Genomic DNA, 21457 nt, shown 5'->3' on the forward strand with positions numbered 1-21457 from the left:
GCAAGAGCTTAAACATGATCTATTTGAGCACAACAATTGCCAAGTATCAAATTATTCAAGACAATATACCAATTACCACATGAAGCATTTTCTGTTTCCAACCAAATAGCAATAAACGAAACAGTTTCAACCTTCGCCATGAACATTAAAAGTAAAGCTAAGAACATCTGTGTTCATATGCAACAGCGGAGCGTGTCTCTCTCCCACACAATGAATGCTAGGATCCGAATTTATTCAATCAAAAACAAAAAATAAAAGCACACAGACGCTCCAAATAAGGCACATAAGATGTGACGGAATAAAAATATAGTTTCACTAGAGGTGACCTGATAAGTGGTCGATGAAGAAGGGGATGCCTTGGGCATCCCCAAGCTTAGATGCTTGAGTCTTCTTGAAATATGCAGGGATGAACCACGGGGGCATCCCTAAGCTTAGACTTTTCACTCTCCTTGATCATATTGTATCATCCTCCTCTCTTGACCCTTGAAAACTTCCTCCACACCAAACTCAAAACAAACTCATTAGAGGGTTAGTGCATAATCAAAAATTCACATATTCTGAGGTGACATAATCATTCTTAACACTTCTGGACATTGCACAAAGCTACTGAAAGTTAATGGAACAAAGAAATCCATCCAACATAGTAAAACAGGCAATGTGAAATAAAAGGCAGAATCTGTCAAAACAGAACAGTCCGTAAAGACGAATTTTTTAGCGGCACTTAACAGGCTCAGATGAAGAAGCTCAAATTGAATAAAAGTTGCGTACATATCTGAGGATCATTCACGTAAATTGGCAGATTTTTATGAGTTACCTACAGAAGGGGCTACTCAAATTCGTGACAGCAAGAAATCTGTTTCTGCGCAGTAATCCAAATCTAGTATCAACCTTACTATTAAAGACTTTACTTGGCACAATAATGCAATAAAATAAAGATAAGGAGATGTTGCTACAGTAGTAACAACTTCCAAGACTCAAATATAAAACAAAAGTGCATAAGTAAAATAATGGGTTGTCTCCCATAAGCGCTTTTCTTTAACGTCTTTCAGCTAGGCGCAGAAAGTGTAAATCAAGTATTATCAAGAGAAGAAGCATCAACATCATAATTTGTTCTAATAATAGAATCAAAAGGCAACTTCATTCTCTTTCTAGGGAAGTGTTCCATACCTTTCTTAAGAGGGAATTGATATTTAATATTTCCTTCTTTCATATCAATAATAGCACCAACAGTTCGAAGAAAGGGTCTTCCCAAAATAATAGGACAAGATGCATTGCATTCAATATCTAAAACAACAAAATCAACGGGGACAAGGTTATTGTTAACCGTAATGTGAACATTATCAATCCTCCCCAAAGGTTTCTTTATAGAATTATCAGCAAGATTAACATCCAAATAACAATTTTTCAATGGTGGCAAGTCAAGCATATTATAAATTTTCTTAGGCATAACAGAAATACTTGCACCAAGATCACATAAAGCATTACAATCAAAATCATTGACCTTCATCTTAATGATGGGCTCCCAACCATCTTCTAACTTCCTAGGAATAGAAGTTTCAAGTTTTAATTTCTCTTCTCTAGCTTTAATGAGAGCATTTGTAATATGTTTTGTAAAGGCCAAATTTATAGCACTAGCATTAGGACTTCTAGCAAGTTTTTGCAAGAACTTTATAACTTCAGAGATGTGACAATCATCAAAATCTAAACCATTATGATCTAAAGCAATGGGATCATTGTCCCAATATTCTGAAAAATTTCAGCAGTTTTATCACAAACAGTTTCAGCAGTTTTAGCAGTTTCAGGCAGTTTTGCACGCTTTGCATTAGGAGTAGAAACATTGCTAACACCAATTATTTTACCATTGATAGTAGGAGGTTTAGCAACATGTGAAGCATCAACATTACTAGTGGTAGTAATAGTCCAAACTTTAGCTACATTATTCTCTTTAGCTAGTTTTTCTTCTCTTTCCCACCTAGCATGCAATTCAGCCATCAATCTAATATTTTCATTAATTCGAACTTGGATAGCATTTGCTGTAGTAACAATTTTGTTATCATTATCCTCAGGTTTAGCAGCCATTTTATTAATTAAAGAAGCTTGTGACTCAGACATGTATGAGATTCGGTTTTCAGCATTTGAAAGCTTAGTTTGCAAACCGGAAATTTCCATATTCAAATTTTTAAGTTGATTCCCTATATTTTTCAACAAGGCAGATTGTTCATTCATAGTTTTAGTAAACAATTGATTTTGCTCATATTGTGATTGCATAAAGCTCTTAGTAGTTTTTTCAATTTCTAGCATCTTTTCCTCACTAGGCAAAACAGATCTACCATAAGAATTACCATAACCATTACCATTATTAGAAGGATATGGCCTATAGTTGTTACCAAAATTATTCCTATAAGCATTGTTGTTGAAATTATTACTTTTAATGAAGTTCACATCAACATGCTCTTCTTGAGCAACCAATGAAGCTAAAGGAACATTATTAGGATCAACATTAGATCTACCATTAACAAGCATAAACATAATAACATCAATCTTATCACTCAAGGAGGAGGTTTCTTCAACAGAAATTACCTTCTTACCTTGTGGAGTCCTTTCAGTGTGCCATTCAGAGTAGTTGATCATCATATCATCAAGAAGTTTTGTTGCGGCACCCAAAGTGATGGACATAAAAGTACCTCCAGCAGCTGAATCCAATAGGTTCCTTGAAGAAAAATTCAATCCTGCATAAAAGGTTTGGATGATCATCCAAGTAGTCAGTCCATGGGTAGGGCAATTCTTTACCAAAGATTTCATTCTTTCCCATGCTTGGGCAACATGTTCATTATCCAATTGCTTAAAATTCATAATGCTACTTCTCAAAGATATAATTTTAGCAGGAGGATAATATCTACCAATGAAAGCATCTTTACATTTAGTCCATGAATCAATACTATTCTTAGGCAAAGATAGCAACCAATCTTTAGCTCTTCCTCTTAAGGAGAAAGGAAACAATTTCAGTTTTATAATGTCCCCATCTACATCCTTATACTTTTGCATTTCACAAAGTTCAACAAAATTATTAAGATGGGCATGACATCATCAGTACTAACACCAGAAAATTGCTCTCTCATAACAAGATTTAGTAAAGCAGGTTTAATTTCATAAAATTCTGCTGTAGTAGCAGGTGGAGCAATAGGAGTGCATATAAAATCATTATTATTGGTGCTAGTGAAATCACACAACTTAGTGTTCTCAGGAGTATTCATTTTAACAGTAGTAAAAATAAGTAAAGAAAACTGAATTAAATAAAGTAAATGCAAGTAACTAATTTTTTTGTGTTTTTGATATAAAGAAAGCAAACAAGACAGAAAATAAAATAAAGTAAAGCAAGACAATAAACAAAGTAAAAAGATTGGATGTGAGAGACTCCCCTTGCAGCGTGTCTTGATCTCCCCGGCAACGGCGCCAGAAAAAGAGCTGCTGATGCCGCGGGAGTTGCAACGGCGCCAGAAAGTAGCTTCCTTGTGACGGTAAAGTACTCGTCCGTTGGGAACCCCAAGAGGAAGGTGTGATGCGTACAGCAGCAAGTTTTCCCTTAGTAAGAAACCAAGGTTTATCGAACCAGTAGGAGTCAAGGAACACGTGAAGGTTGTTGGTGAAGGAGTGTAGTGCGGCGCAACACCAGGGATTCCGGCGCCAACGTGGAACCTGCACAACACAATCAAGATACTTAGCCCCAACTTAACAATGAGGTTGTCAATCTCACCGGCTTGCTGAAAACAAAGGATTAATCGTATGGTGTGGAGAATGATGTTTGTTTGCAAAGAACAGCAGAGAACAATGATTGCAGTAGGTTGTATTTCAGATGTAAAAGAATGGACGGGGGTCCACAGTTCACTAGTGGTGTCTCTCCAATAAGATAAATAGCATGTTGGGTGAACAAATTACAGGTGGGCAATTGACAAATAGAGAGGGCATAACAATGCACATACATATCATGATGACTACTATGAGATTTACTTAGGGCATTACGACAAAGTACATAGACCGCTATCGAGCATGCATCTATGCCTAAAAAGTCCACCTTCGGGTTAGCATCCGCACCCTTTCCAGTATTAAGTTGCAAACAACAGACAATTGCATTAAGTATGGTGCGTAATGTAATCAACACAAATATCCTTAGACAAAGCATCGATGTTTTATCCCTAGTGGCAACAGCACATCCACAACCTTAGAACTTTCTGTCACTGTCCCAGATTCAATGGAGGCATGAACCCACTATCGAGCATAAATACTCCCTCTTGGAGTTACAAGTATCAACTTGGCCAGAGCCTCTACTAGCAACGGAGAGCATGCAAGATCATAAACAACACATATATGATAGATTGATAATCAACTTGACATAGTATTCCATATTCATCGGATCCCACCAAACACAACATGTAGCATTACAAATAGATGATCTTGATCATGATAGGCAGCTCACAAGATCTAAACATGATAGCACAAGAGGAGAAGACAACCATCTAGCTACTGCTATGGACCCATAGTCCAAGGATGAACTACTCACGCATCAATCCGGAGGCGGGCATGACGATGTAGAGTCCTCCAGTGATGATTCCCCTCTCCGGCAGGGTGCCGGAGGTGATCTCCTGAATCCCCCGAGATGGGATTGGCGGCGACGGCGTCTCTGGAACTTTTCTCGTATCGTGGCTCTCGGTACTAGGGTTTTCGCGACGAAGGCTTTAAGTAGGCGGAAGGGCAGAGTCGGAGGAGGCACGGGGGCCCCACCCCACAGGCCGGCGCGGGCCCCTCCTTGGTCGCGCCGCCTTGTGGTGTCGGCCCCTCGTGGCCCCACTTCGTATCCTCTTCGGTCTTCTGGAAGCTTCGTGGAAAAATAAGACCCTGGGCTTTTGTTTCGTCCAATTCTGAGAATATTTCCTGTGTAGGATTTCTGAAACCAAAAACAACAGAAAACAGCAACTGGCTCTTCGGCATCTTGTTAGTAGGTTAGTGCCGGAAAATGCATAAAAATGATATAAAGTGTGTATAAAACATGTGAGTATCATCATAAAAGTAGCATGGAACATAAGAAATTATAGATACGTTTGAGACGTATCAGTCCACATCTAGACTACGGGTTTATGTCAGTAGCTTGATCATGTTTCTCTTTGTGCTATCATGTTTTAGAACCATATAAGCTGTCCTACATGATTATGGTCATATTTGTATACCCTTGAGGTTGGATCTTTTGATATGAGATACTTTATAAGATATGTATTTGGTGTATTTATAGATGCATATTATTACACCATTCTTGTATGCTGTTCTGATCAAAATGGTATGCTAGGACGTGTGAGAGGGAACGTGCTTATTAAATGGAGTATAACTTGTGGTGAGTCCTGGATAGTGGAAAATTTGGGACAGCTATGGTTTTTACCTCTCTTGTGCTACCTCACTAGGACAAAGACTACATAAAACATGCATAAATCAGAACTTTTCATGAAGAGCTTATTTTGTGCCACCATGTTTACAAGAGAGAGATCAAGTGAACCCATGAACCCCGTTCAACTTTTAAACATAAGAAACCACATTTATTTATTTTGCCCGCTGTTACAAATTGCACACTAAAATATTCCAAAAATACAAAAACATTTACTACATTTATTTTTACTGTTCTTTACTTGTTTTTACACCGTTGTATCTGACAACTACCAAAGTGGAGTTGGGGACAACAAGATAATTACTTTCAGTCTTGTAGGATTGCTTGAAGAGGATAGAAAGAGACATAGAGATACTTGTGTTCGATATTAAACGCCGAGTCATTCTTGTGCGGAAAGAGCCGCTTGCTACAACACTCTGCGCTTGGAGTCATAGCAAATTGGTATACGTAGTCTGTTGCCATCAATATCCCGTTGGAACTTTTCCGTAGGGATTAGATTCACTACCTCTTCCGCCGTCAAAGTACCTCCGGTAACCTGCAAAAATGCAACTGAGGGAATTTTCACGATTCGGTCGGAAAGCATCGGAGTTCGGCATCTCAAAGAACATCAAATCATCAGAAGCATATACCCACACACATTAATACCCGGCATTGGCATATCTAGAACTGGGCAAGCATTTGATGCATGGGTCGTAGCCTCACAGGCATCACATAGGACACAAGCTAGGTGCCAAGTTTTTCCTAGGAGATGGGACCAAAATTCTGTTCTGGTCATACTGGTGGTTAGGGGAGGGCCCCCTGCTGAAAATATATCCCTGTCTTTTTTAAATCTCTTCCAATCACAACATCCCGCACTACGGGAATCAGGTGAAAAGCCGACGGCCTGGAGCTATGCCGACGGCCAAATGTCGGGGCCGTCGGCACGGGCAAGAGGTGCCCACGGCAGACAAATGGAGCACGGTCGTCGGCGTACCCAGCGATATACCAACGGCCACCATTGGCACGTAACGGCCGTCACTTTACCTGGAGGTATGCCGACGGCTACCGTCGGCGTATCCCGACCGTCGCCACATGTCCGCCCCACGTGGCGCTGGCGAGCCCACAGAAGATGGCAACTCAACAGCGTCACACAGACGCCGAGAGCCCTAACGGAGGGCCGTCGACATAACCCCTGCAAGGATATAACGACGGCATTACCGTCAGCATACCTCTTTTCCCCTTTTTTTCCTCACTTTCTTCCATTTACTTATTTTTTTGCATTGTACTTTTACTTATTCGTAATATATCACATAAAATCAAACAGTACAAGGGTTTTGAATCTTCAAAAATTTCCTTGTCAACCCTCGTATGGAGAATGCTACAGGGGTAGATCCGCGGGGCCCCCGGACTAGGGTTTCGTTGCAAAAAGACCGCCGGAGCCCCAAAATCCCTCAAAAACTTGCATGTGGCCCTAGCATATGTTTACAAGTGTGGTGGAAGGTTTAGATAGGCAATATCTAGCTCCTGGGTGCGAGCCTGTTCACATGCATGCGATAACACTAAGAAAGGTGCTGCACCTGTAGCTGGAAACTCCCGCTACGGCTCAACCGTAAGGAAAACTTGTGGAATCTTGAACTCAACCTTGGTTTCCCATGTAGATATGGCCTAAACAAACAAAATAAAGATAAAAATCCATTGGGCAACCATCATTGGAGGCCGGTCAAAGAGGTAGATACGTGGGGCCCCCGGACTAGGGTTTCATTGCAAAAAGATCGCCGGAGCACCGGAATCCCTCAAAAACTTGCATGTGGCCCTAGAATATGTGTACAAGTGTGCAATAAAAAAGGGTTATAGCAATCAAAAAAAAATGTAAAACTAGGGAGCGGGTTTCCTTGTTGGCTTTCATAAATATTACCGATGTGAGACGGCCACCTTGTTTTATTCCATCAAAAGTGCGGCAGAATTGAAGAGCTTGAACCGCAAAATCATGCCTGTTTTTATTTTGGCGCAGAAAATGGTATCAGATTCATTGGAACATGCGATTATATTCTGGTATTACATACTGATGATAAAAAAAGTTGAATGATCCCATTTTTTCGCACTGACGTCGAAGCAACCAGCACTAACTTTTTTTTGAGACAGAACCGCTCCTACCAAGCTCTGTGAATCTCTTGGACCTGCGTTTAGAGGATTGTAACAACGGATAAATACTCCCAAACATTGATATACTCACATCATGGTTGCGGATAGAAAGTCGGTGGGGTACCGAGCTGATGCTGCTACGGATTCCAGGATTGATGAAATCACTTCGTCTGGGAGGTCGTCGATGCTCGTTTCTGCGCCATCCTCGGCCTGGTATCGCTAAGCGGTTGCTCTGTCTTCTCAGAGACAATGGGCGACGACGACCCAAGGAATGCATCTCTACCATGGTTCATTTTTCCAGTGGATAAAATGCAACACGGGCTGTCCAAACTAGAGAATGCAGTGGATAGGGGTTTGAGTATAGCGAGACTCAATGCCCACTATAATTGTTGCCGTGGTTGATCAGCTCCGAACCGCGCAGAGAAAAAATCCAAAACGACGCATTGCTACGGCTACGGTGTGGTACACGGGATTTTAAAAATAAGGTGATGCCATTGGATGCTGTCCACACGTAGTCAATTCGAAAAACAACCAACCGTGCCGTCGTTTTGTTTTTGTTTTGGAAATTTTTTTGCTACGGGTTGTATTAAAAAAACTGCCAACCGTGCCGTCGTTTGGTTGTTGTTTTGGAATTTTTTTTGCTACGGTTTGTATTAAATGTCTGCACACTCCGCACCGTGATGTTTTTGTGGTTTAGGAAATTACCCGTCCGACGGGTTCTTTTCCCACCAGTAGAAAATCTCTCATCAGTACCGGTTCCAGAGGGGCTTTAGTACCGGTTGAGCAACTGGTATTAATTATCCGGCACTAAAGGCCCCCCCCCCTTTCGTACCAGTTGCTTACGAACCGGTATAAAAGGCCCTCCACGTGGGCCACCAGGAGAGCTCAGGGCCAAGGAGCTTTGGTACCGGTTGGTAATACGAACCGGTACCAAAGGTTCCCACCCGCGGCAGGGAATTTGCCCAAATCTCTGCCGCGGCAGAGAATTGGTTTTTTAGGGTTTTTGGAGGGGTTTAGGGATATCAGTTTGTTTCATATCGCGTCGATGCACCAGAAACGCGTTTGGGTTTAGGTAGTACATGAAGATCAAGATGATGCATAGCAAGTTGGTGCATATAATATAACACACATGTTATTGCATAAGATCGCAAATTAAATAGCACTATGCATGAAGATCGATCTTCATGCATAGTGGTACTCTCCGAGGCGTACTCTATATATGTCTATTACATGTAGCATAGTGGTACTCTTCGAGTCAACTATATATGTAACATGTACATCTTCATTCATAGTGGTACTCTGCGAGTGGTGGTATGACGTCCCGAAGGAAAAATCCCGCCAATTCCTCGCCTATTGCTATGAAGCGGTCATCGATTGAGAGCTTGTTCCGCTTTCTTGCCAACTATAAAAGAATAAGATACAAATGAATACATGAAACAACTATTACTGAAACTCAGCACAACTTATGATAACAAAACAAATTTGTGAAGATTGTTTTTGTACCTCTTTATTTCTTTCATTATTCGTTCTCTCGCTGACAATTCTGCGGATGCACTCGCAAACGAAGAATCCACAGAGATCGGTCCCCGGAGGTTGTTGCGGGCATTTCTTTACAAGAATATAATTCAATCAAACAATAGTCAAGTATGATAATTAAAAGGTGTGTGGACCTAGGTAGTACTACTTACTTTCGCACGCCATCGCAGCTTCGGTGTCCATTCACGGGACGTATCTTCCTTGATGAAAGTTTGCCATACGCTGCTCGACAAAAGAAAATGCATAAAAGAGTCATCAATTAGTTCAAAGCAGGAAATTAACGAAACAAACCGATAAGAATTAAAATTACCTTCTGAGCATTAAAAAACAAGACACGTATAGATCCGATTTTTTGCTTAGTGAGTCCAAGACTTCAACTTCTCCAATTTCCAAATTGATGACGAGAAGAATAAAGTGAAACCTACGCACGTTTCAATATGTAGTGTCATATATATAAGTCATTAGTTAAAATTTTGACATACGGTGAGCAAAATATAATGTGTTATAAGACAGTAAGACTCACTCGAAGTTGTAAGGCCAAAGTACTAGCTTTTTGTCACGTTGTCGCTTCAAAAACCTTAGCAAAGTCTGTGGTGTATCCTTGTTATAGAGGGGATTCTCTATGGTTTTAACATGCATTGTGTGCGGGTCAATGAACCAAATGTCTGTGATATCGTCCCTTTTGCATTCGAGCATCTTCGATCTGCATAATATAGCGCACAAAAGATTATAATCTGCAGACAATGAACGACTTCTCAAATTAAATAAATAAATCACTTACAGACAATAGCAACTGATGATTGATTTGTCGAGGGCCCGGAGATTGTATAACTGAAAGAGTTCGGCGAAGTCAACGTTCACACAGTACTCCTGGAAGTAGTGCTCTTCCCTAACTCGCACCATGATAGTCTCGATCCCTTCCTTTGAGGCCTTAAGGTACCACGAATGCAAGTTACGCATACATGTTGGTACCTTCCTGAGATTCTCGACCAAATCTTTCCCTTGAACAAACTGATATGCTCGTTCAGCGAAGGCGTAATCAGTTGCGTCTTGTCGAGAACTTTGAACGGTCTTCCCGTCAAACACCTTGAGAGGGGCGACCGATTGAACGGGTTGTTGTCCGAGCTGGTAGACACTGTGTATCCCTTTTATCTCCCTGATACCCGATTGAACGGGTTTTGTCGCCTCGATCATCTTGTCATACGACCTTTCAATAGAACGCGCATAGTCAGATGGCGGCGATGGTACAGGGTCATATAGATTGTCAACGGTACGCACAACTTTCACCGGATCTAGTGTCTTCTCGAAAGGTATCTCTGGCACTTTCGGTGCAAACCATTTCTTCAACTTGGCACGAACGGCCTCCGCGTTTTCCTCGGAGTTTTTCCCAAAGTAACTTCTCGCAGGGCGGCAGTTGTTTCTCCTTTCTAGCTTTCTTCCTAGGCGGCGTACCGTTCCGCTTAACGGACGCTGTCTTACGTCGCGGAGGATCTCGAGATGGTGGACTCACGCTGGGGTCCCTCTCAGGTAGGTGTGGACTTGGCTGCTCACCAGGACTGCCACCGGGAGGAGTCGATGGCATTTGCTGCTCATGTGTAGGAGTCGGTGGCCTTTGCAAAAGGACGACGTACTTCTTCGGCCATAGGGCGAAACCGTGCTTGACATCGGCCAGTGTCCTCTCATCTTCACCTCTAGGAATATCAAGCTCCACTTTTTCAAAACCCGAAACAACTTCATCCACCCCGACACGAACACAACCAGGTGGAATGGGCATATGATGGTGCATTGCTCCATCTTCACTTGGGTACACATAGCCGACCGCCACCTTAACAGACGCGGTCCTGATTAACATATGTAGCTCGCAATCTGTCTTCTCCGTGACATAATCCACGGGGTAGCTTCCTCCACATCCGTCAAGATGCGAGGAACCGACACTGCTTCTTCGCTGAGATGGGGCAGCATCGGCTTGTGGATCCTGTAGAAACAGCGGCTGATCAGGTGCCCTCTGATTTCTCTCAAGAGCCTCCACCCTAGTTAACAATTCCGTTACAATGTCGGCGTCCTTCTTCTTCTTTCGCGAACGGCTTCTATAAGTGTCAGCGCTGTCCGGCCACGCTTCCTTCATGGTGAGACCTGGGCGAGCTCGTACCCATCCAACATGTTCAGGGTTCCCCAGAGCGAGTGTCAGCTCGTCATTCTCTCGATCGGGAATGTACTCTCCCTTTCTGACCTTTTCAATTGCATCTACAAGCTTCGGTACAATTGCCTCAATTTTTTCCTTCCATTTTCCCTTCGCAACGATCAGCCCTGTCTTTGGGTCCAACCCTGCCCCATGAGCGAACAACCAGAACTTGGACCGTTCGGGCCAGTCCCATGTCTGTGGAGTGATTCCATGATCAATCAGTTTATTTTCAAACGCTGTCCACTTCGGAATGGCACTCTTGTAGCCACCTGACCCCAAATGATGAGGAAGTTTCTTCTTTGCAGCATTTTCGGTATTTTTCTTCGATCGGGACACAAAAGTAGACGATTTCTTATAATCCTTAAATGCGGCCCAGTGATCTTTTATCTTCACTAGATTATCATCGAATACTGGATCTTCATTCTTATATTTGTCCCAAAAAAATTTCTTGAAGGTCTGGAATTGTATGGCCATCTTCTTCAATGTCCATTCCTTGACTTTATTCTTCTGGCCTTCCGTCATGTCTTCCGGTAGGCTGAACTTTGTCAGTAGCGTGTCCCAAAGAAATTTTTTCATCGTGTCGTTGACATAACTAGCACCACTCTCCGGGTTCTTCGGCTTATGCCACTCTTGAATGCTGATCGGTACATGGTCCCTAACAATAACTCCGGATTGACTTGTAAATTTGCGGCAAAACTCCTTGGGCTGCACTGGTTCACCATTATCCTTGAATGCCATGAGGGCTAACCTGCCCTCGCCCTTTAGCACCCGCGTCGGGCCTCGTTTTGATCTAACAGACTTGCTCGATGATCCAGAAGGCTAAAAGAAAAAATTATTCGTTAATAAGTGCAATACAAATAAATGAATGCATCTAGGGATGAACATATAGACTAATTGATACATAGATATACACCTCGCCGGAGTTTGTGATGGACACTTCGTTGTCTCTTCTAATTTGTTCAGACTCAAGTCCCTCGCCGAAATCATTCAGAAAGTCTTGGAACTCGTTGTCATCTCCATCGTCGGGTTCCGGACCACGGGCACTCTCATAGATCAATTTCTGCACCGCTTCTTCCCCCTCCTCATCTCGGACGAAGGTGCCGTCCTCCATACCTCAATGTCACTGCAAAATTAAGAAAGCAATTAGAAAACAATTCAAATGAAGAAAACAATAACCCTAACCCTAACACTCGGCGCTACTCGTCTCGCTCTTCTCTCTTTTTCTCGACCCTAACCCTAACACTCGGCGCGCTCTTCTCTCTATGTCGCGGTGGCACCACCACGTACTCGGCACCGCTACGGACCCTAACCCTAACACTCGGCGCTCCTCCTCTCGCTCTTCTCTCTTTTTCTCGACCCTAATAGTGAGAAACACCTTTTTTCAGTGAAGCAAGAGGTAGTAGCAAACATTTTTAGTCTTCACATTATACGATGAAGAGAATTAGATATATCCAACATAAAAAAGCAGAGCTATATTGACACGAAACGCCTTGTTTTACCTACCATATCAACGTCTCTATCCAGGTTATAATTCAAACCTCCACCGCACGCCGTCGCCCTCCAGACCCGAGCGCACGCACGCACCACCACCGGACCGAGATGGCGTCCGCAGTTTACTAGCTACGCTCAACACAGTGCAACTTCGCCAGGCATCAGACGGCTAATTCATAGGAACGGGAACTGTAATGCAGAGTAAACGAGAGGATTTTTTCATAGATCCGGAACATAGCAAATTAGCAACACAAGACTTCACTAATCACTCAAACTCCCATCAGATGGCACTACTCGTACTTCCAAACTAAAGTCTCAACAACATCTAGATACTAGAACCAAGAAACGCAGATCGGGGATACACAGACAACTAGCTACGGTGAACCGGTGTTGATGCAGCACCGGCGGCGGCGGGGGACGCGCCCATGGCTGCGGCGGCGGCGGCGCCGCGGGACGCGAAGGCGAGCTTCTCCCTGCCGGCAGCGATGAGGGCGGCGATGTCCTTGCCGTCCACCTCCCTGAAGAGCATCTCGAGCTTGGCCTCGTCCACCTCGGCGCCCACGGAGCCGAGGATGGCGCGCATGTCGTCCTTGGTCGGGCTCGCGTTCCCGCCCAGGGTGGCCAGCAGCGTTTCGTGGGCATGCGCAGCAGCGTTGGCGCGAGCGTGGCGACGGCGTCTGGGTGTCTGCGGAGCAGCGTCGGCGGGGTGGCGTCGGCCTACGCATTTCATCGAACACCCTAAGGGCGTGGGCATGCAGCAGCGTTGGCGCGAGCGTGGCGACGGCATCTGGGCGTCTGCGGGGCGGCGTCGGCGGGCGGTGTCGGCGACGGGCGGCGTCTGCGAAGCGGCGTCGGAGGGAAGCGGCGTCGGCGAGGACGTCGAGAGGCGGCGTCGGTGAGGTCGCGGCGAGGCGTGCGCGTGAGCGGGGAGGGAAAGAAGGGCCGGGCCGAAGGACTTACCTGCGGCGCCGGGGAGCGGGCGGCGGCCGACGGCGAGGCTGCGACGGCGAGGCTGCGACGGCGTGGTCTCTGCGAGGCTGCGACGGCGCGGCGTGGTCTCTGCGTGGCGCGCGCGCGGAGAAGGATTTGGGGGAAATTTGCCCCGCGCCTAAGTCATAACAAGGGTGAAGACCCTTTGGTACCGGTTGGTACCACCAACCGGTACGAAAGGCCTTTCGTACCGGTTGGTGATACCAACCGGTACCAAATGTATTTTTTTTGTTTTCTTTTTCTTTTGCTGTTTTCTTTTCTTTTGCTGTTTTCTTTTCTGTTTCTTTTTCTTTTTCTTTTCTGTTTCTTTTCTTTTTCTATTTTTTATTTTCTATTTCTTATTTACTGTTTCTTTTTCTTTTCTTTTCTTTTTTCCTTTATGTTCATTTTTCTATTTCTTTTTCTATTTCTTATTTACTGTTTCTTTTTCTTTTCTTTTTCTTTTTCTTTTTCTTTTCTGTTTCTTTTTCTTTTTATTTTCTGTTTCTTTTTCTATTTCTTATTTTCTTTTTCTTTTTCTTTTCTTTTCTTTTCTTTTCTTTTTTCCTTTATGTTCATTTTTCTATTTCTTTTTCTATTTCTTATTTACTGTTTCTTTTTCTTTTCTTTTTCTTTTTCTTTTCTTTTTCTTTTCTTTTCTTTTCTTTTCTATTTCTTTTTCTATTTCTTATTTTCTATTTCTATTTCTTATTTTCTGTTTCTTTTTCTTTTTCTTTTCTGTTTCTTTTTCTTTTTCCTTTATGTTCATTTTCGCGTGGGAAAATTTCCCGCCACGACGCCGCGCGTGGGAGAAAAAAGGCGGGAAAGAAAGGGCCGGAATAAATTTTTATTACGATTGAGCTCGAATTAAAAGTACATAGCTTAACTGAAAATTAAAGATACAGCCAGATTCTACTGTTGGAGTCATTCAGTCATACTCGTGCCTAGCCCTGTAGTAGTCGCCACTGTAGTCGTCATAGTCGTCGTCATCATCGTCGCTGGCATCGGGGTCACGGTACTCGAACGTCGGCGGGTGAGCACGCGTGGGCTGGGACTGAGGGTAGCGCAGGCGGGGGCCACGGTAGGCCATGACGCCCTGGAGAGTTCGGCCGTGCCACCACAGCCGACGGCCGGCCTCGTTGAAGTTCGAAGGAGGCGGGCCGCCTTCCTCGTGCCTGGCAAGCACCCTCTCACGCCGATTGATGAAGAAGCTTTCCCAAGTCGGGCTGTAGTCGGGATGCCACTGGGGATTCCTCCGCTGCTCTGGCGTGAGCTCGAAGTAGTAGTGGTTCGTGATGGCCATCTCGCGCGCCACACCTAGAGGGACTGGAGGGACCGGTACGCCTCCGACGCTTAGCAACCAGCCGGTCGGGACGCGGTAGCCCGGCGGGCAGGGGTAGTTCGAGGCGCAAAGCGCCTCCGCCTCCCGGGGGGTTAGAGATACGATGGAAGCCATGGGAGAGAATGATGAGGTTTGCAGATATGAGTCTAGATGTGATATGTAAATGGAGGCCAAGCCTACATATATATAGTGAAAAAATGGCGGGAAGACAGAGGCGGGAACTGGTGGAAAGCGCGGGAAGAAAATAGGCGGGAAACCTTTAGTACCGGCTGGTGGGTGCAACCGGTACTAAAGGTGGTTTTTCTGTCATGTAACAAAACTGTCGGTGGGATAAGAACGCGTGGGTAACCTTTAGTACCGGTTCGTGTCTGCAACCGGTACTAAAGCTGTCGGCAGGATAAGGACGCCCTGCTCGATGAGATAAAGTATGTAGCGCACGACGCCCTGTCGGTGGGATAAGGACGCGTGGGTAACCTTTAGTACCGGTTGGTGGGTGCAACCGGTACTAAAGCTGTCGTCAGGATAAGGACGCCCTGCTCGATGAGATAAAGTATGTAGCGCACGACGCCCTGTCGGTGGGATAAGGACGCGTGGGTAACCTTTAGTACCGGTTCGTGTCTGCAACCGGTACTAAAGCTGTCGGCAGGATAAGGACGCTCTGCCTATAAAAGGAGCATCGATACACCATGGGAAGCAGCTCAACAAGCCAACATGGATGGAGAGTTTCATCACCATGGATGGAGGAAAGGGTTGGGAAATCTCCCGTGGCGGAACTTGTCGAAGATGCCCTTGGTGCACACGCCCTATGGCATCTTCGGAAGTTCCGCCTCGGAAAAATTTCCCTGCAAGCCCGTGGAAGACTCCATCTCCTCTAACAATGTTGGGGAAAGGGTTGGGAAATCTCCCGTGGCGGAACTTGTCGAAGATGCCCTTGGTGCACACGCCATATGGCATCTTCGGAAGTTCCGCCTCGGAATTTTTTTCCTGCAAGCCCGTGGAAGACTCCATCTCCTCTAACAATGTTGCGGAAAGGGTTGGGAAATCTCCCGTGGCGGAACTTCTCGAATATGCCCTTGGTGCACATGCCCTATATATGGCATATTCGGAAGTTCCGCCTCGGAAAAATTTCCCTGCAAGCCCGTGACTTAACTAGTAAAACAAGCCAACCATCTCCATTGTTAATATCTTACATACAGTAACATCATTACACAAAAGTGATTTCCATATTGAGATACACAAGTTATGATCCCTATATGTAGCTACCTAGTCTTCTGAGTTTTCTTCGCCCGTTTCCCTTTCTTCTTACTGCGACGCAACCATGGACAATCTTCATTGTTTAAGATGATGCTTGGGTCAATTTTTACCTTGAAGGGTGGAATATCGTCAAACTTATTATAATCTTCTGACATGTCTGTCTTGTCCTCTACTCCCACGATGTTTATTTTTCCTGAAAGAACTATGTGCCGCTTTGGCTCATCGTATGATGTGTCCTCTTGCCTTTCTTTTCTTTTTTTCGGTTTGCTAGACATATCCTTCACATAAAAAACCTGAGCCACTTCACTGGCTAGGACAAATGGTTCGGTGTCGTACCCTAGATTCTTGAAATCCACTGTAGTCATTCCGTACTACGGGTCTACCTGTACCCCGTCTTTCAGGTTGAACCATTTACACCGGAACAAAGGGACCTTGAAATTAGGTCCATAGTCAAGTTCCCATATCTCCTCTATGTACCCATAATATGTGACCTTGTTCCCATTGCCATCTTCTGCATCAAAGCGGACACCACTGTTTTGGTTGGTGCTCTTTTTGTCTTGGGCGAAAGTGTAAAATGTGTTCCCATTAATCTCGTACCCTTGAAAAGTCGATATAGTAGAAGATGGTTGCTTGGCCAACAAGTACAGCTGCTCGTCATCGGTGACATTCATGAGACGTGTTTGCAACCAACCGCCGAAAGTCTTCATGTGTTCTCCATCAATCCAATCTTCACGTTGCTCCGGGTATTTAGAGCGTAAGATCTCCTTGTGTTCCTCTTTGTACGGAGCCACCAAGATGGAATTATGTAGAACTGTGTAGTGTGCTTGAGTGAAAGAATGTCCGTCCATACACGTTGCTGATTTCTTTCCTAGCGTGCCTTTTCCACGCAGTCTCCCCTCATAGCGCGATTCAGGAACACCGATCGGCTTAAGGTCGAGAATAAAGTCAACACAAAACTCAATGACCTCCTCTGTTCCATAGCCCTTGGAGATGCTTCCTTACGGCCTAGCACGGTTATGAACGTACTTCTTTAAGACTCCCATGAATCTCTCAAAGGGGAACATGTTGTGTAGAAATACGGGACCGAGAACGCCAATCTCTTCGACCGGGTGAACTAGGAGATGTGTCATAATATTGAAGAAGGATGGTGGGAACACCAACTCGAAGCTGACTAGACATTGGACCACATCCTTCTGTAAATTTTGTAGAGTAAGTGGATTGATCACCTTATGAGAAATTGCATTGAGGAACGCACATAGCTTCACAATGGGTACTCGAACATTTTCCGTGAAGCCCCCTCAATGCAACCGGAAGTAATTGTGTCATAATCACGTGGCAGTCATGAGACTTTAGGTTTTGAAACTTTTTCTCCGACATGTTTATTATTCCCTTTATATTCGACGAGAAGCCAGACGGGACCTTGATGCTACTCGGGACTTCAAAAAAGATCTCCTTCTCCTCTTTGGTAAGAGCATAGTTGGCAGGACCTTGATACTTCTCTGGATTCAGGTTGTTTCCTTCGTGGATACTTTGCTGGTCTGCCGTGCATCCGGTGTATCTTTTGTCTTCCCATACACGCTCAAGAAGTTTAGCGAGTTCACGCAAAGATTTTTCGTCACGTGCATCACGTCGATTGCAGAGTGAACCTCTAAGAATTTCCAGTAGGGTAGCTCCCAAAATATCGACTTCTTCTTCCACATGGGTACGTGTCCGTCAACATCATGCGGAACAGATTGTCCGCCGGGACCCTTTCCAAAGATCACTTTTAAATCCTTGACCATATCATATATAACTTCCCCATTAGGGCGGGTAGGCTTCGTTCGGTTATCCGCCTCACCTCCGAAATGCTTTCCTCTCTTTCTTACGTGATGTTGTTTTGGAAGAAATCGACGATGCCCCGGTACACATTCTTGTTTCCCAAATAATTACTATCAGTCTCACCTAAACAGTGTGTGCATGCATTGTATCCCTTGTTTGACTACCCTGAAATGTTACCAAGAGTAGGCCAATCATTGATGGTTACAAATAACAACGCTCGTAGGTTAAATTCCTTTTGTTCGTGCTCATCCCACACAGGTACACCTTCGTCACGCCACAACTCTAAAAGTTCTTCAACCAATGGCCTCAGGTACACATCAATGTCGTTGCCGGGTTGCTTCGGGCCCTGGATGAGCACGGCATCATAATGAACTTCCGCTTCATGCACAACCAAGGAGGAAGGTTATAGATACATAGAGTCAACGGCCAGGTGCTATGACTGGAGCTCTGCTCCCCGAAAGGATTAAAGCCATACGTACTTAGACCAAATCTTAAGTTCCTTGCGTCATCTGAAAATGACTTGAACTCTCTCGTCGATTTTTCTCCACTTTGCGACCCGTCAGCGGGGTGTCTCGGCATCACATCTTTCTTACGGTCCTCTTTGTGCCATCGCAACAACTTGGCATGCTCTTTGTTCTGGAACAAACGTTTCAACCGTGGTATTATAGGAGCATACCACATCACCTTCGCAGGAACCCTCTTCATGGGGGTGGACTCACCCTCAACAACGCCGGGGTCATCTCGCCTGATCTTATACCTCAATGCACTACATACGGGCATGCATTCAAATTCTCGTACTCCCGCGGTAGAGGATGCGATCATTGATGCATGCATGTATCTTCTGCACCTCTAATCCTAGAGGGCGAGACAACCTTCTTTGCTTCGTACGTGCTAGAGGGCAACACGTTCTCCCCTGGAAGCATCTTCTTTATTATTTTCAGCAACTTTTCAAATCCCTTGTCAGAAGTACCATTCTCTGCCTTCCACTGCAGCAATTCCAGCGTGGTACCCAGCTTTTTCTGACCATTTTCGCAATTTGGGTACAACAGTTTGTTGTGATCCTCTAACATTTTCTCCAACTTCAACCTCTCCTTTTCATTTCCGCAGTTCATCTTCGCATCAAGAATGGCCCGACCCAAATCGTCATCCGGGTCATCAAAAATCGGCTCATCGAAAATGGGCTCTTCTTCAGCTTCGTCTTCCCCCATTCTACTACCACCGTCTTCAGTGAATAAGGGATAGTTGTCACTATCCTCTTCTTCTTCGTTGTCTTCCAATATAACCCCTCTTTCTCCGTGCTTGGTCCAACAATTATAGCTGGGCATGAAACCATTCTCCAGCAGGTGGACGTGAAGGGTCTTCGAGGTAGAGTAATCCTTCATATTCTTACAGGAACTACATGGACAATACATGAAACCATTCGACCACCTGTTTGCCTCAGCCACGTTGAGAAAATAATGCATGCCAATAATGAACTCGGGATGGCACCGGTCACCGTACATCCATTGTCGACTCATCTGCATTTTATATGTATATCAAAAATCATTAAAATCACAACATCATGGATATATGAGTGACCAACTTAATTAATATTCAAGTTCATCACATAAAACTAATTGTTTTTTATAAAAGAAGAGGGGCTCACCGAGGTGGTACCGTGCCGGCTAGGGGACGACGCTGGCGATCGACAGCGGTAAGGACGGGGATGATACTAATTAAAACCTACAAAACATACCATAATTTCAGCTCAAATTGCATATAAAAAAATAAAATCACTAACTTAGGCATTTCATCGAACACCTTGCTTGCACTACAAAAATAGTACGAGTTAAAACTACCAAAGAACTGAGCTAAATTAGGAACGCCGGAAGGAAGGATGATATTGCTAACCCTTGGATAGATGTATGCCGTTAATCTTGTTAAAATGGTGGAGAAAAATAAAGATTATTGGAGTGTGAGAGGTGCAAAATATTTGGAAATGTGAGGAGAAGTGAGAATGAGATATGCAGGGAGCTCGGGCGCTGCCGCGCGCTCATATAGGGCACAGACCCTTTAGTACCGGTTCCTTACACGAACCGGTACTAAAGATGCAACCCTGGCCCCACCACCGCCTGGAAATCGGGCCCAAACAACCGGTATTGATGTCCCACGCACGGAACCGGTATTAATGCCCCCTTTAGTACCGGTTCGTAAGGGAACCGGTACTAAAGGCTTAGATGGATGAGAGGTTTTCTACTAGTGTCCTATGGTACAACCCGTGCCCGTGACTGGTTGTTGTTTTGGTATTTGCAAGAGTTACGGTATGGTTAACTAACGGAAGCGCTTGTTCAAAAAGGGATGCAAGCAAGATGGTCTAACACCGTGTGCTCCTTGTGTGCTCCCTATAGAAGATCTAATGGTTGGATGTATATGCATAGCTACTGATACGTCTCAAACGTATCTATAATTTCTTATGTTCCATGCTAGTTTTATGACAATACTCACATGTTTTATATACACTTTATATCATTTTGATGCATTTTCCGGCACTAACCTATTAACAAGATGCCGAAGCGCCAGTTCCTGTTTTCTGCTGTTTTTGGTTTCACAAATCCTACACAGGAAATATTCTCGGAATTGGACGAAATAAAAGCCCAGGGTCTTATTTTCCACAGAGCTTTCCAGAAGACCGAAGGAGATACGAAGTGGGGCCACGAGGTGGCGACCCCACCAGGCGGCGCGGCCAGGAAGGGGCCCGCGCTGGCCTGTGGGGTGGGACCCTCGTGCCTCTCCCGACTCTGCCCCTTCGCCTACTTAAACTCTTCGTCGCGAAAACCCTAGTACCGAGAGCCACGATACGAGAAAAGTTACGGAGACGCCGCCGCCGCCAATCCCATCTCGGGGGATTCAGGAGATCGCCTCCGGCACCCTGCCGGAGAGGGGAATCATCACCGGAGGGCTCTACATCACCATGCCCGCCTCCGGATTGATGCGTGAGTAGTTCATCCTTGGACTATGGGTCCATAGCAGTAGCTAGATGGTTGTCTTCTCCTCTTGTGCTATCATGTTTAGATCTTGTGAGCTGCCTATCATGATCAAGATCATCTATTTGTAATGCTACATGTTGTGTTTGGTGGGATCCGATCAATATGGAATACTATGTCAAGTTGATTATTGATCTATCATATATGTGTTGTTTATGATCTTGCATGCTCTCCGTTGCTAGTAGAGGCTCTGGCCAAGTTGATACTTGTAACTCCAAGAGGGAGTATTTATGCTCGATAGTGGGTTCATGCCTCCATTGAATCTGGGACAGTGACAGAAAGTTCTAAGG

General features: G+C 44.6%; 1 protein-coding gene and 1 long non-coding RNA gene across 2 annotated transcripts in view; both read right to left on the minus strand.

Annotated features, from left to right (window-relative positions):
• Positions 1-8744: 8744 nt before the first annotated feature.
• On the minus strand, positions 8745-9509 carry LOC127314069 (uncharacterized). The gene is made up of 4 exons (XR_011749716.1): positions 9399-9509; positions 9241-9310; positions 9056-9160; positions 8745-8954 (listed from the first exon to the last, which is right to left on the minus strand). It is a non-coding gene; the product is annotated as an uncharacterized lncRNA (long non-coding RNA).
• A 3622-nt stretch (positions 9510-13131) lies between these two features.
• LOC127312849 (uncharacterized) overlaps positions 13132-21457 on the minus strand; it is a 41095-nt gene continuing 32769 nt past the window's right edge. The window contains exon 6 of the mRNA XM_071824464.1: positions 13132-13869. Within this exon, the coding sequence (XP_071680565.1) occupies positions 13132-13869 (738 nt within the window). The remainder of the gene's footprint in view (positions 13870-21457) is intronic.

Source organism: Lolium perenne, chromosome 7 (assembly GCF_019359855.2).
Source record: "Lolium perenne isolate Kyuss_39 chromosome 7, Kyuss_2.0, whole genome shotgun sequence".
Taxonomy (NCBI): domain Eukaryota; kingdom Viridiplantae; phylum Streptophyta; class Magnoliopsida; order Poales; family Poaceae; genus Lolium; species Lolium perenne.